Source organism: Podarcis bocagei (assembly GCF_964188305.1).
Source record: "Podarcis bocagei genome assembly, chromosome: 17".
Classification (NCBI taxonomy): Eukaryota; Metazoa; Chordata; class Lepidosauria; order Squamata; family Lacertidae; genus Podarcis; species Podarcis bocagei.
In genome coordinates this window covers 20,694,143-20,708,646 of record NC_138143.1, presented here as the reverse complement: position 1 = coordinate 20,708,646, position 14,504 = coordinate 20,694,143, and the positions used below count along the sequence as shown (strand labels likewise).

At 46.6% G+C, this 14,504-nt stretch overlaps 1 protein-coding gene and 1 long non-coding RNA gene across 2 annotated transcripts; one reads left to right on the top strand and one right to left on the bottom strand.

Moving 5' to 3' along the window:
• Nucleotides 1-26: 26 nt before the first annotated feature.
• On the top strand, nucleotides 27-3,180 carry LOC308577257. Its single transcript, XR_014003547.1, has 2 exons — nucleotides 27-972; nucleotides 1,783-3,180. It is a non-coding gene; the product is annotated as an uncharacterized lncRNA (long non-coding RNA).
• Nucleotides 3,181-4,040: 860 nt separating this feature from the next.
• NDUFB6 (NADH:ubiquinone oxidoreductase subunit B6) lies at nucleotides 4,041-10,235 on the bottom strand. Its single transcript, XM_081177298.1, has 4 exons — nucleotides 9,951-10,235; nucleotides 6,501-6,593; nucleotides 5,380-5,424; nucleotides 4,041-4,190 (listed from the first exon to the last, which is right to left on the bottom strand). The coding sequence occupies exons 1-4, from the start codon at nucleotides 10,182-10,184 to the stop codon at nucleotides 4,125-4,127; spliced, it is 438 nt and encodes a 145-aa protein (XP_081033424.1). The 5' UTR covers nucleotides 10,185-10,235; the 3' UTR covers nucleotides 4,041-4,124.
• Between the last annotated feature and the right edge of the window lie 4,269 nt (nucleotides 10,236-14,504).

Below are 14,504 nucleotides of genomic sequence, written 5' to 3'. Positions count from 1 at the left end.
TATCTATCTATCTATCTATCTATCTATCTATCTATCTATCTACTGTCTGTCTATAAGCCATAATAAATAACAAGATGAAAGAGGAAAAATCTTTTTAAAATAATTCCTTAAAGATCAACTAAATATAAGCTTCCGTGTGTAATAATCGTCTACAAGCCAGTGTTTCCCAAACACCACGTCTTTTTGGACTACAATTCCCATCATCCTTTGCTACTGGTCCTGTTACATAGGGATGATGGGAGTTGTAGTTCAATCACCGCGGGAGACCCAGGTTTTAAAGCCATGCAGATATTGAATTAGATAGATAGATCAGCGAGCCTTCCTGGCACTATTTTTTTTTTAAAGGATGAGTGGGGAATCAAAGCCTTCCTATATAGAAACCGTTTCCCCAAAGGCGCCCGCCGTGGGGCCGGGTACCACAAGCGAGCGGGGAAGCGAGGCTCCCTTTTGGCGCAGGAACCGTAGCATCCCGGAGCATCTCTCCTTGGAAGCAAGCCCCGGAGCTCCACGAAGCTTGCTTCCAAATAATTGGATCGCAAGCGTTTTAAAGCTGCGATCCTATGCACAGTTTAGCCCGGGAAGGAGCGCCGCGCGGGACCCAGGCGGGACCTGAAAGCAATATGCATGCTGAATGCTTCTTCAGGGAAGGGAGAACTCGAACCCAGAGCCAGGCGTGCTCGGTAGGAGCTGAGCCCCGGGACTGGTACTCTCGGCGGGTTTGCAGACGTTGGCGCCTCTCCTGCGCGCGAGAGAGTCCCGATCGCGCGTGGGGTCCGAGGAAAGGGTTGCCCTCGAGCAACAGGATGGGTTGAGAGCTTTGCTCCCTTAAGGAAAATGGCTCCCCGGGACGCAGCCGCTGGTTCCCTTTCCTGTTCACGCAACTTCCCGAGACTCCGCTGCGGGTTGCGAGTCGGAGGGAGCGCGAGAATGGCGCAAGTCAGCCGGAGGACGCTGGAGTGGATATACTCGCTGGTAAGGCGCCCGTTGCGCCCCTGTTTCTTTTTGGCCCCTTCCGTAGCAAGCAGGGAGTCAGGCTCCCGACGCCCTTCGTGGCAACGGGAAGTTTGGTAGGCGGCGGTTTGGGCTGCGATCCTGTCCCGTGTCCACCACCGCTGCACTCAATGAGGCTGGTTGCTGTGCAGACAGGCGCAGGATCCTGCATTACTGGACTGCAATCCTATGCACGTTTCCTGGGTACGCAGGCCAAGGGCGCATATGCTGCAATTCACAGAATTGAAGAGTTGGAAAGGACCCCGAGGATCATTTAGTCCAACCCCACTGAAATACTGGAATTAATGAATATACAGCTGTCCCATATGGGGATCGAACCTTCCAACCATGGCGTTATCAGCACCAGGCTCTAATTATAATGTAGGCTTTTCATTTGGAGCACTGGCCCCAGCTGCATTGCACTTTTTGTCTGCGGCCAGTGAATCCTGAGAATTGTAGTGCAAGGGTGCAGAGAGTTGTTAGGGGAGTCCTGTTCCCCTTGCAGAAATACAATGTGGTGGTTTCACAGTCTCCCTTCCCAGGGAACTCTGGGAATTGCAGCACTATGCGCTGTATAGTGGTTTCTCTAACGACTCCTGGCACCCTTAGCAAACTACAGTTCCCAGCATCCTTTGGCAGAAGCCATGGCTATTTAAAGTGGTTTAATGCATTTACTGCTTTAAATGTATGGCACAGGGCTGCTTAAGAAAAGCCATTTTATTCTGCTTGGAAACAAGCCTCCCATGTCAAATGTAAATGTCTATAAACACCATTTTATTCTGCCTTTAACAGATTCTTCTCACCATTGTATTGCTTTCATGGGGATATGTCATTTATGCAACACGAATAGCAGCCAAATGGCAGCTGAAGGAAGACTACCCTGCAGAAACACAGAATCTGTGAGTCATTCAGCAGCAAAACATTCCTACAAGCCATGCAGCAATGTGAAGATATCCACAGTTGTTTTATTGCGGTTGGAATGAGTTGTGAAAAGAATCTGAATTCAAAGATAGCAAGAAGATTTACAAAAAAATATATAAAAATACTGAAACTTCTCAAATCAGGATTAAAGCAAGAAAACACCTGGGAGGAATATATGTTCTCAGTCAATGAAAAAGAATGTTCTCTTTTCACATGCCTGTCTCTGCTAACATCAACTAAGAATACAACTTTTTGAGTTCAAATCCTTTCCATTTCACTGATTCCGATACACTTCAAGCATGAGGCTTTAGGTTGGCATCCTAAAAGAGCCTGTTTTAAATATCTGGATCACTTCTGAACAGATTTTTTCAGCAAACTTGATTTATCACATGTATAGTGAAAATGAATGAAATTCAGTAGTTTTTCCAGGCTTCCTAACGTCTTTTACTCTTTCTGAAACCTAAAAAAGGAAACAGTGTGTGCAGTGCTTAGTGTCAAACTACCATCTGGGAGACAAAGGTTCAAATCCCACTCAGTCATGAAGCACACGGGTGAAACTTGGCCATCCTCTCAGCCTAACATATTGGCTGAAGTTTTGTTGCATTTCTTTTATAGGTTGAATTGTATGCATTGCTCTTCTTTCGTATTTTATACCATCCTTTATGCTTTTAAATTTTCTAAGTCACTTGGAGATGGTTTATGTGTGAATAATGAAAGGAACAAATAATGTCCCGGAGCTGTTGTAGGGATGAAATAAAGAGGTGAACCGTCTCCCACCTTGAGCTACTTGGAAGAAATGCAAGAATAAATAAAATTCCAAATCAGTTCGCATCTCTTCTCCCTCCTTTGAGAAGTTCTCCTTCTCCCAAAACTGAGCTGATCTTCCTTTTCCGTCACAACCAGTCTGATCTTCAACCTGAAGTTTAGAATTGATGGCGGTTTACTAATCTCTGTTCGACAGCGATAGCATTCAACATGGTCTTGCTGTCTGTTGTGAGAAATTTCTGTAAGAGGAGAGTGCATAGCCTCAGGATCACCACTGTATCTCTCCTTTCCACTTGGCTCAATGTGGCAATTGGCCGATAGCCAAGCACAAAGAGAGACTTGCCACACCTAAGAATACTCCACTAACTTTATGTATATAGGGATTGTAGGTTGAATGACAAACTCATTATTTTAAGGTGGAGAGGTCACTCCTTAATTCAATGTTCAAAACAGATTATAGAATTCTACTGTTGAAGCAATAAATTGGTAACAATGCAGCTGTAATTTTTTTTGCTGGATTTATTTCAATAAAACAGTGATCATATATATAAGTTGTTTTAACAGCCCAGACACAGAAGTGTTGGAATATCTGAAAGCAATATAATCATTAATATTTACAATGCAATATCAGTAATCTATTAAGAGATGAAAGGTGAGTAGTAACAAAATGAAGGGCCGCTCTACTTCTGAACAGTACGTCCTGCATTCCAGCCAGAGCTCGATTTTTCAATGACTAATCTCAAATGACAATACACGATTTTGAAGAAACATTCTTACTCCTCCCCATCCCGATAGTTTACATTGCCCTCAATTAAGCAGGAGTATATGCTTATCAAATCCTTGTAATAAAAGATCCTATATTTTATAAGGTCATTTTAAAGGGTTATTGATTTTTTATGGCAGCATAATTTATATGTAAATATAAAGTGTAACTTTAGTTTCTTTTCCTGTTTGCTTTGTTCGGGTATCAAATGGCTTCATTCTGCCATCTTTTAAAATGCTGGTTAAACTGTTTAGTGTATTACACTTCATGACCTGAATAGTTTTAACTGATGGTTGAAGCCTGCGCTCTTCCCCCCCTCTACCCCCCAATACAAGCCAAGCTGCAATCTCTCCTTGGCCTGCATCCAGAATTATAATGAGTGAATTCAATAGCAACACCTACAAGAATTGCACTGAGAGACTCTGAGCACATTATCACATGCCATCCCTTTCTTTGGAGTAGGCAGTCCATGCTATCAGAAAATGCTATTAATTCGTAAGATTGTTCACTGCTGTGTGCCATGCAGGGATGCTCCATTACTGTTCTGAACAGCAAGTCAGAGAAATAATATGTTTATTTCAAAAATGAAAAGCCGTACTAGTAGTCTGGAAGTCATCTTTATTGTTAAATTTGATACATCCTGAAGACAGACACACGTCTGTAGTTTTCCAAGTTCTTGAGCCTCTTAATGATGGCTGCTGGGTATATCCAATGGGGGAACTACTTCCCCCGTCTCCATAATTATGTCACCCTAAGAAGTTAAAAGAAATCATAATTTTTGTTGTAACACAGTTGTTTTAGACACCGAATGAAGTACATACACATCCTTCTTCAGTACCAATTTTGTTCCTATTTTGGTACATTTTGGAAATATTTTCTTGCAAATCAGAAATTCCAACTATATAACTGATTTACTAAACTAACTCACTCAAAACCACGTATAGTTTGCTATACAGGCAACTCTTGACTTACATGGGGTTGTGTCCCGGGGATAGCTCCTAAACCCAAAATTGTGTATTGACAAAACCCATTGGGTTCAAGGGCGGGTGGGATTGCCAGTCTTTTTTTCCAGGCACCTGCTTATTTAATTTTTAAATTGCCAGGTGCATAAAGCAGGAAGTGCACAAGTTAAATGCGCGTTAAGTTGCTATTTACCTGTACCATAAAAAAACAAAGTCTTCCTAGAGCAGAGAAATAAGTATACTCCAAACCTGCTCTCTGTGAGTGAAAATGCTCACTCTGGAACTGTATTTCTCATACCAGGAACAGAGAATGACTCTTGTGTATTTACACCAGCCCCACAGAAACAACAAACACACTGTTTTCAGGGGCCCTATACATGTGGGCCGAAAGGTTGCAGGTGGTTGGATGAGAATACCCTCATTCATGGTCCTTCAAGCTCTACAATTCTATGCCCTATAGGTAAAAGTTTTAATATGTGCTACTGGTTTTGTGCTTTACCTTACCCTGCATACAAAGGGTAGGTAACCATTTTCAGCTCAGTGGTCCCATTCTGTCATGGGCAGCCCTCCAGAAGCTGCAGGACAGGGTGGGAGGTTGGGTAGCCAGAGGCAAAATCAGACCTGGCCAGTAAAAAATGGGCAGAGCAACTTGCCTTTGTCCAGTAGGATACCTTTGTCACACAAAAGCCAGAAGTTTCTCTATACACACACATACCTCTCCTGATCCTTCGCCAAAGCAAGCAAAAGGGATCATCACGGTTCATGAACATATTTCAGCCTGGTATAAGCACCTGAAACCGCAGAGCAGTAACAGTGATGGATATGGCCTGAGAGGCCATAACACAGGACTGGATGGAGAGACCCAGAGGGCCTCATTGATCCCTCAGGTCTGAGGTTCTCCACTCCTGCTCTGCGTAGTCGCTTTATTAATTCTTTATACAGCAGACTGCCAAAGGAATAAAAGCAAATTTTACTCACTGGGTATATCTTGGGCTTCGTCTCGACTATTCCGTATGGCCGACGCTGTGAATGAAAATAGCAATCTTAAGGATTCCAAGGGAAGTCGCCATTCTGGAAGCTCTCTGGGCATTTGTTATACCCTGTCCCATTCTCAATAGCTTTGCAGTCCCTTGTAGCTTGCAACTATTTTGCTATCCCAAAGCTCATTGTGCCCTCTTAGGTGAGCCAAAGTCCTCCACAGCTGAGAAAAACACACACATCCCAATAGAACGCTACACTCCCATGAACAGGAAGACGCAATCTGATCTTTGGCATTAGCACAAAATTACATAAACTTGTTTAGCTATTTACACTGCCCTTTTCTAGGCAAAACACCTTCAGAAAGCAGCTTAAAAGTATAGCAAGTATAGCTACAGTGCCTAATTCAAAAGCAACAGTATATATGAGGAATTTTAGCCAGTAAAAGGTATTTTTTTAATGGCAAAAGAATTTTAAAAATTGACACTGAATGTACTCTTAGTGCAGTCAGCTTTGACAATCTTGTTAAGCTGAGTGGGAGGGGAGGAGAGGAGAGGAGAGGAGAGGAGAGGGGAGGGGAGGGGAGGGGAGGAGAGGAGAAGAGAAGAGAAGAGAAGAGAAGAGAAGAGAAGAGAAGAGAAGAGAAGAGAAGAGAAGAGAAGAGAAGAGAAGAGAAGAGAAAAGGGAAGAGGCTGTATGGTGCTTCATCTGCCAACCAGTAACTAGAAATGTCAAAGCTCATCATGCTAAAATTTTTGAAGGTTTCAGGCAGCGACTTGGCCTTGGCTACTGGATACAAAGTGTTCTGTTGTTCTAACTCCTGTTCCCCAAAAGGTAAAGGCACCTTTCAACTCCTTAAACCTGGGGGACAGGAGTTAAACTTTACAACCAAGATGTTGCTGGAGGGAAATGATGTCACACAGACAGGGAGTCCAGCCTCCTGGGCTTAAGAAGTTGGCGATCTGTTTCTAAACAGCAACCTATTATTTTCAGCAAAAGGCAGGTTGGGGATGTGGAGAAAAGCATCACAGAAAAGGTGCCTATATATATTGTATATCCATAAATCTATGCTCATGGCTAGGTCCCAAAGCTGTATTAACAAAATGCTACAAAATACATACCGCTAGGTGATACTTGGTGTAATAGTGGGCAAGCCAAAAAGGAATAAGGAGCCGAACTACAAGAAACTTTGAAGCTTTGTAGGTTTTGAATACCTAAAAACAAACAGTTTTTTCTTATTAGTTCCTGACATCTTAAGAACTTTGATATAAACAATATTTTTTTCCATTCATAAAAATTAAAACAAATAGTTTATGATTAATTCGCGCCAGACTTTGAGCTACTTCGAGTGCCACAATATACCATGGTTAGTCATAAGAGGAACAAACTTCGGCAAGGCTTGGGGTTGTAACCTCACGCCTTCTTGTCCAGCACAGCTACAAGAAGTTCCTTGGAAGGTAAAAGCGGCTTATAAATGTAATAAACAAACAAATAACTGCGCACTAAGCGAATTGGCAAATAAGCAAGTAAAATAAATGAATACGTAAACAAGGTTGTTGTGAGTGTGAAACCCATATGCCTGAGCTCCTTGGAAGATAAATTATTATCATTTATTAAATTTGTACACTGCCCCATACCCAGTGCTCTCAGGGTGGTTCACAGGATATAATCACAATATAAACACACAGAGAAATAATTAATCAAAACAAAAACCACCCAAAGGGGTTTATAAATGTAACAAACAAATAGGTAACTACATGAAACCGGTGGGTAGGGTTGTCAGCAGTATACTAATGACACCCGGCTCTATTTCTCCTTTACATCTGCAGCTGAGGCAGTGGAAGTGCTGGACCACTGTCTTGTCTCAGTAATGGACTGGATGAGAGCCAACAAACCGAAATTCAATCCAGATAAGACAAAGGCACAATTAGTGGCTGGTTCCCTAGACTGGATGGGTGGGAGGTTGACTGCTCTTGCTGGGGATACACTTCCTCTGAAGGAGCAGGTTCGTAGCTTGGGGGTACTCCTGGATCCTTTGTTGTTGCTTGAGGCTCAGGTGGCCTCAGTGGCCCGGAGTGCCTTCCATCAGCTTCGGCTGGTGGCCAAGCTACACCCGTCTGGACAGGGATCGCCTACTGTTGTCTATGCTCTGGTAACCTCAAGGTTATATTACTGCAAGGCATTATACGTATGCCTTCAGAGGGCTGCCTCTGAAGATAGTTTGGAAACTTTAGCTAATGTAGAATTCAGCGGCGGTTTGAGCATATTGCACCAATCTTGGTCCGACTGCATTGGCTCCCAATTAGTTTCCAGGCCCAATTCAAAGTGCTGGTTTTGACCTATAAAGCCTCAAACCGCTCAGGACCACAATACCTCAAAGACCGCCTCTTCCCATATGAACCTACCCGGACCCTGAGATCATCTTCCGAGGCCCTTCTTCGTGTGCCTCCTCCTCTGGAGATCCGGAGGGTGGCAACACGAGAGCAGGGCCTTCTCTACAGTGGCTCCCCGTCTAAGGGCGGTTCATAGGATAAAATCACAATATAAAAACACAAAGATACATAATCAAAACAAAAACATCCCAAGGTGGCATATCAATGTAACAAGTGAATAAAACAACTGTGAACTGGCAAGTAAACGAGTAAAATGAACGAATAGGTAAACACAGGGCTGGATTTAGGTTTGATGAGGCCCTAAGCTACTGAAGGTAAAATGGGGAGCTTTATATGTCCAGCTGTCCTTTATCAACAACAAATTGTTGCTGTTTTTTGTGTTGAATTTATGCTATATGGTAATTTATGGACCTAATAGGTATCTAAAGCCATTTTCACATAACAAATAGGAGCCCACACAACACAAAACACTGTTGCTGTATGTAGGTTTTATTTTACTTTTTTTATCTTATATTTTGGAAATGTACATCCAGTGCCTTTTTTTCCTTTAAATTTTTTGGGGACCCCCCAAGAGAGTGGGGCCCTAAGCTATAGCTTGTTGGGAGGATGGAAACCACGTGCACCGCCTGGAGCTCCTTGGAAGGCAAGGGCGGATTAAATGAATAAATCACTGTGCACTAAATGTATTGGCAAACAAACGATGGACCAATGAACCAGGGCCAGATTTAGGTTTGATGAGGCCCTAAGCTATTGAAGGTAATGGGGCCCTTTATATGTCCAGCTGTCCTTTGTCAATAACAAATTGTTGCTGTTTGTTTGTTTTTTTGTGTTGAATATATGCTATACGGTAATGTATGGACCTAATAGGTATCTAAAGTCATTTGCCACTGTAGCTGTATGTAGCTTTTATTTATTTATCTATCTTATATTTTGGAAATGTACATCGAGTTTTTTTCCTCTTTGGATTTTTTGGGGGCCCCCAAGATAGTGGGACCCTAAACTACAGCTTGTTTAGCTTATATGTAAATCTGGTGCTGCAATGAACCAATACCTAAACCAGGCATAGGCAAACTCGGCCCTCCAGATGTTTTGGAACTACAACTCGAATCAACCCTGGCGATCAATGGGGTGACAGATGTCGCAGCCAGATCGCCCTCACATCCAATTTCTTGAATTTCTGATTAACCCTCAAGAAAGGAGGACATTTTCGCTGGCCAGGTTTAATTTAAATCCATCAAACGTCCTTTGGGGAAGGTTCTCTGGCAGGGTGGAAGGAGAAAGAACTTAGCCATGTGAAGACCACCTGGTGGAAACCTTCACGTATACGGTTCTCAGTTGTAAACTATATGCTGATCTCCACCAGCAATTTCTAGATCAACTCTGTATCCCCCAATGGAAACCAGAGTCAGAGGTCATACATTTTCTATTACTGGGGAATGATCAGGAGCTCACCAAGTTAGTGGCTATATATCTCTATTTGGGTCTTTGCCGTCAAAATACGCTGCAGACGTCTGATCTCCCTGGAGACCAAGAGGTGTGACAATAGACTGCCCTGCCTCCTTTCTTTGAGCAAATGTTTGTGCCACTGTAAAGGTAAAGGGAGCCCTGACCGTTAGGTCCAGTCGTGGCCGACCCTGGGGTTGCGGCGCTCATCTCGCTTTATTGGCCAAGGGAGCCGGCGTACAGCTTCCGGGTCATGTGGCCAGCAGGACTAAGCCGCTTCTGGCGAACCAGAGCAAAGCACGGAAACGCCGTTTACCTTCCTGCTGGAGCGGTGCCTATTTATCTACTTGCACTTTGACGTGCTTTCAAACTGCTAAGTTGGCAGGAGCTGGGACCGAGCAACGGGAGCTCACCCCGTCGCGGGGATTCGAACTGCCGACCTTCTGATCAGCAAGTCCTAGGCTCTGTGGTTTAACCCTGTGGTTTAACCCACAGTGCCACTGGGGAAGCAGTAATTCTGTATTGATTTGTTTTGGATGTTTGCATGTGATGCCAAGGAAAGGTTTGACGACGACGACGACTACAACTCCCATCATCCCTGACCACTGGTCCTGTTAGCTAGGGATGATGGGAGTTGTAGTCCCAAAACATCTGGAGGTCCGAGTTTGCCTATGCCTGACCTAAACCCGCGAGGAAAGAGAGTCTCCCTTGGGCCTCCCTCCCTCCCCGCCTCACCTGCTGCCTCCAGAGCCCGCCAGGCTTGAGGAACCTCTCCCAGAAGCCTTCCACCAGGCCGGGCTTCCTCGGGGGCAGGACGGGCTCCCTGGGGCTCAGCTCTTGGTCCTTCAGCCAGCGGCGCCGCAGCGCCCTCAGCTGCTCCAGGCGAAGCTTCTCGTCGGCCGTGTAGCCCATCGTCGTCCCCTGAGGGACGATGCCGCCGCGGCCCAGCTCCGAGCCCGGAGGAGCCATTTCCACACGCGTTCCGCTCCCGGCCCCGCCGCGCGACCTTGCCCGGCAGCGGGCAGCAGCAGCACGGCGACCGAGGGACAGGAAGTGGCGTCACCCTCGCGCGCCGCCGCCGCCGCAGGACCCCATAGGAAAAAAGGGTAAAGTGACACACGGTTTCATACTTCCGGCGATGCGGGATGGGTTCTTCGTAGGCACCTTTCCCCCTCCCAGTACTTTTCAATGTGAGTTTTTTTTAAAATTAAAAAGGTGATTTTGTTGAGAATCCAAAACGCAGGAAGCGTGAAAAGAAAACCCCAGTAACGTCTTTCTACCCGGTTTTTCAGGAGGGAGAACGGCTCCATGCTTTGCGTAGGAAGTTAGCATTTTGCCCCGGAATCTGCGGCTGCTCCGGTGCTATGCATGGCTCTACACTTTTTCTGGCTCTGCGTGGCGGCTCCTGCATCTTGAATCCAGCAGAAGCGGATCAAACAGAGCAGAGAGCCGAGCTTTCCCGTATATCACCTAAAAGAGCCTCACATGAATGTCTGAGGTCTCCTCCCGTATTGTATTGTATATTAATTTCTATTTTATTTACGTCCCACCTTTTTATTTTATTTTATGTTATTATTTTATATTTTTATTTTATATTTTTATTTTATTTTCACCCCACCTTTCTTCTTCAAGAAGCCCTGATCAGATTCAAATTCATGGCATCACCAGCAGCCAGGCTTGCTTTGGTTTAGCTGTTTAGCATCAAATCACCAAGCCTCACTGATGTGTGTTCAGTAGGACTTTCTTCCGAGTAGGCATGGTTGGGCTTGAGCTGTTAAGAATGTGGGAATGAGCTGGATTTGCAGAACTATAGGGACGTGTTGATAAATGGATTAGAACATCCATCCATCCTTTATTGGCATAATTTAGGCCAGTGTTTCCCAACCACTGTTCCGCGGCACACTAGTGTGCCGCGAGATGTTGCCTGGTGTGCCGCGGGAAAAATTAAAAAATTCGAAAGTTTTTTTTTAAAAAAGTCAAATTTTCGATTGGGGCGCCGTCACTAGATGACCCCTGGGGTTCCCTCCCTCCCTCCCGCTCTGCGCCTCCCTCCTCCTCCTCCTCCTCTGGGGAGGCCCTTCCTGGCTCTCGGCCAAGGCTTGGCGGCTGCCACTCACTCACTCGCTCGCCCACCCGTCCCTCCATCCCTGCACCCAGCCTCTCCCCCTCCGTCCCCGGCGCGGGGGCTGCCGGGATCCGTAGTCCCCTCGCCCTTGGGCTCCGCGCCCGCGCGGGGTGTGCAAACTACGTTTCCCAGCGTGGCCTGGCGGGCCGGGCGTTTTGTTTGAAGCGCTCTTCTCCTGGCCATGGAATGAGCGCGGCGGCGGCGGCCGGGCGGGTAGGGGCTCTTCCGCGCAGACCCCGCGCAGCCTGCCTGCGCCCCCGCGGAGATCGGGCGGCAGGATGGAGCCCGGGGATCCCTGCGGAGGCGGAGCGGAGGCTGCCCCCCAGGTAGGGCTGCGTCGGGTTTTTTTTTATTTTTGCAATGCTGCATCCGCGCCGGAGGGGACGCATCGGACCGCGGGGAGACCCCTTGGCGGGCGTGCAAGGCAATGCATGCGTGCAGGCGTTGCATGGAGTGCAGTGCAATGCAATGGCAACGCGGCGCCCTGCATGCATGCAACTTCCACCGGCGCTCCGGACTTGGCAGGTGAGGGGGGTCCCCAGTGGGCGGCAGAGAGAGCCGGGAGGGCGAAGGGGAGCCGGGGGGGAGCAGCGCTGCTCCCCGAGCCGAACCCGGGGGAAACTTCGGCGTCGTTGCGCCGGGTGTTGGAAGCAGAGGCTGGCGGGGGCCCCTCACCTGCAAAACCTGGTCGCCTCTCATATATTTCGTGCATTGCATTCATCGCCCGCTTTCTCCTCCATGGAGCTCCCGGGGGCGCCCATGGTTCTCCCCGTGTTATCCTCGCAACAACAGCCCTGCGAGGTGGGTCAGGCGAGTGGTCCAAGGGAGCACCCAGGGATTGTCCTGGCCAGGTGGGGTGATTTGAACCCTGCTCTCTGCCCGGTCTTCGTCCTCATTTAGCCCCCACATGTGCATGACTGTGCATGACTGAGGTTTTCCCCCCTCGTCTTGGCTATGGTGTGAGTCTGTGCTGTTAATTAATGGGGTTCTGCCTTCGGAGAAGATGAGCCAGCCCTCAAGGAGGTGATTATGTAATTTGCTAGCAATTCATGTCCCTCCCGGCGTGACGCTGCGCGCTGACGTCACGGGGCTGTAATGGTGGTGTGCCTCGAGATTTTTTTCATGAAACAAGTGTGCCTTTGCCCCAAAAAGGTTGGGAAACACTGATTTAGGCAATAAAATCATAAAAGAGAAAGAAATAAAAAAAGGGGGAGGAATCCTAAAACATTGGCGCTTAGAACCAAAGGTTGTAGCGACCCTTCAGAATGCTATAGACTATTTCCCTCTGTAAGGATATGTTATTAAAAGATGCAGTGAATGGAGCGTGTGTCCTGGAACATGCATCAGAATCCTTTGCAATCCAATAAACATGGAAAGAGTTCCCTAAAGACAGAAAGTTTGAAAGTCATTGTTCTACTAGAGAGAGAGTCAACATCTTTACTTATTTGATCTATGGAGAAAGTCAAATAAGTACAGTGGTACCTCGGGTTACATACGCTTCAGGTTACATACGCTTCAGGTTACAGACTCTGCTAACCCAGAAATAGTGCTTCAGGTTAAGAACTTTGCTTCAGGATTAGAACAGAAATCATGCTCCGGCGGCGCAGCAGCAGCAGCAGGAGGCCCCATTAGCTAAAGTGGTGCTTCAGGTTAAGAACAGTTTCAGGTTAAGAACGGACCTCCAGAACAAATTAAGTACTTAACCCGAGGTACCACTGTAATCATTTTATTGGGGGTGGGGTGGGGGAGTCCACAGTGACGAGGAAACAGCTGAACACGGCTCCATTTTGGCAAAAGGACTTGCCCTGCCATCAGAAACTACTGGCTAGAGATACTGTAATCAGTGTTCATGTGTATTTATAGATGTACATATGCATGTGTATTTGTGTGTTTGTGTCAATCCATAGAAACTGCTGTTCAATGAAGAGACAGAAACTTGGAAAAGCTAGAGAAAGCCAAGTTTGGGCTCTGGAAGCGAATGGCATTTTGTAGTGTTTCTCTGGAGACCTGATGTGGAAGCAATGGACTTCAGGCAGCTGCATGGAACGTCTCACCATTCAGGAATTGCAATGGTATATTGCAGTGCCATGGAGGAGACTAGCAAAGCAGAAGGGCAACTCTTGGGACTGCACAATAGGAACGCTGTCCTTGTGGTCCTCTGGAACATTGCAAGGGATGTCTGGGAGCACCTCTCAGATCAGAGCAGGGCAGCTGGTTGGAGCAGCAGACTGTGCCCTAGGTCCACCTCATCTCTACTGCTTGCTTTCCCTCCTTTCCTAAGAAGACTTTAAAACAACATCTTCCCTTGCTACTTTTTTGGGTTTTTTTACAATTGTATAGGTTTTTGCCTACCCAGAATCTACACAGTATGCTTCCCGGACTGTACGCGAGATCCTGGTGTATCATTTATTGGGGAAGGCAGAGTTTTGGGGGACTCCCAGAGTTCATAGGAATGTTCTATAGTCAGAGAGTATACTTGTCACACCCCTAGAAGGCAGGTGATTGTAAATAGCATCCTTAAGCAGCAATCCTATGCACTGTTAACTGGAAGTATGCCCCTGGAAGGTGTTTCATAGCTCAACGGAAGGTGGCGATGGCAGCAGTGTTGGAGAAGTCGGCAAGTGGCTGTATAGGATCACAAAACTGTAGAGCTGGAAGGGAACCCAAGGATTATCCATTTCAACCCCCTGTGATGCAGGAATCACAGCTAAAGAATCCCTGGCAGATGGCCATCCACCCTCTGCTCAAAAACTTCTAATGAAGAGTCCACCACCTTCTGTGGGAGTCCATCCCATTGTTGAACAGCTGCTCCCTTCAGAAAGCTCTTCCATCAGAATCTCCTTTTTGTACTTTGAAGCCATCGGTTCTGGTCCTCCCTTCCAGAGCAGGAGAAAACATCTTCCATGTGACAACCCTTGAGATATTTGAGGATGGGTTAAACCACAGAGCCTAGGGCTTGCTGATCAGAAGGTTGGCGGTTCGAATCCCCACGACGGGGTGAGCTCCCGTTGCTCGGTCCCTGCTCCTGCCAACCTAGCAGTTCCAAAGCACGTCAAAGTGCAAGTAGATAAATAGGTACCGCTCCAGCGGGAAGGTAAACAGTGTTTCCGTGTGCTGCTCTGGTTCGCCAGAAGTGGCTTAGTCATGTTGGCCACATGACCTGG

Bases quoted from the DNA above. Each gene is read 5' to 3' on its own strand.
- NDUFB6 (XM_081177298.1), bottom strand. From the start codon at position 10,184: ATGGCTCCTCCGGGCTCGGAGCTGGGCCGCGGCGGCATCGTCCCTCAG. The intron at 5,425-6,500 runs GTATGTATTTTG...TTTCATTCACAG, and splicing joins ACACCAAGTATCACCTAGCG to CGTCGGCCATACGGAATAGT. The intron at 4,191-5,379 runs GTGAGTAAAATT...TTAACTTCTTAG, and splicing joins CGAAGCCCAAGATATACCCA to GGTGACATAATTATGGAGAC.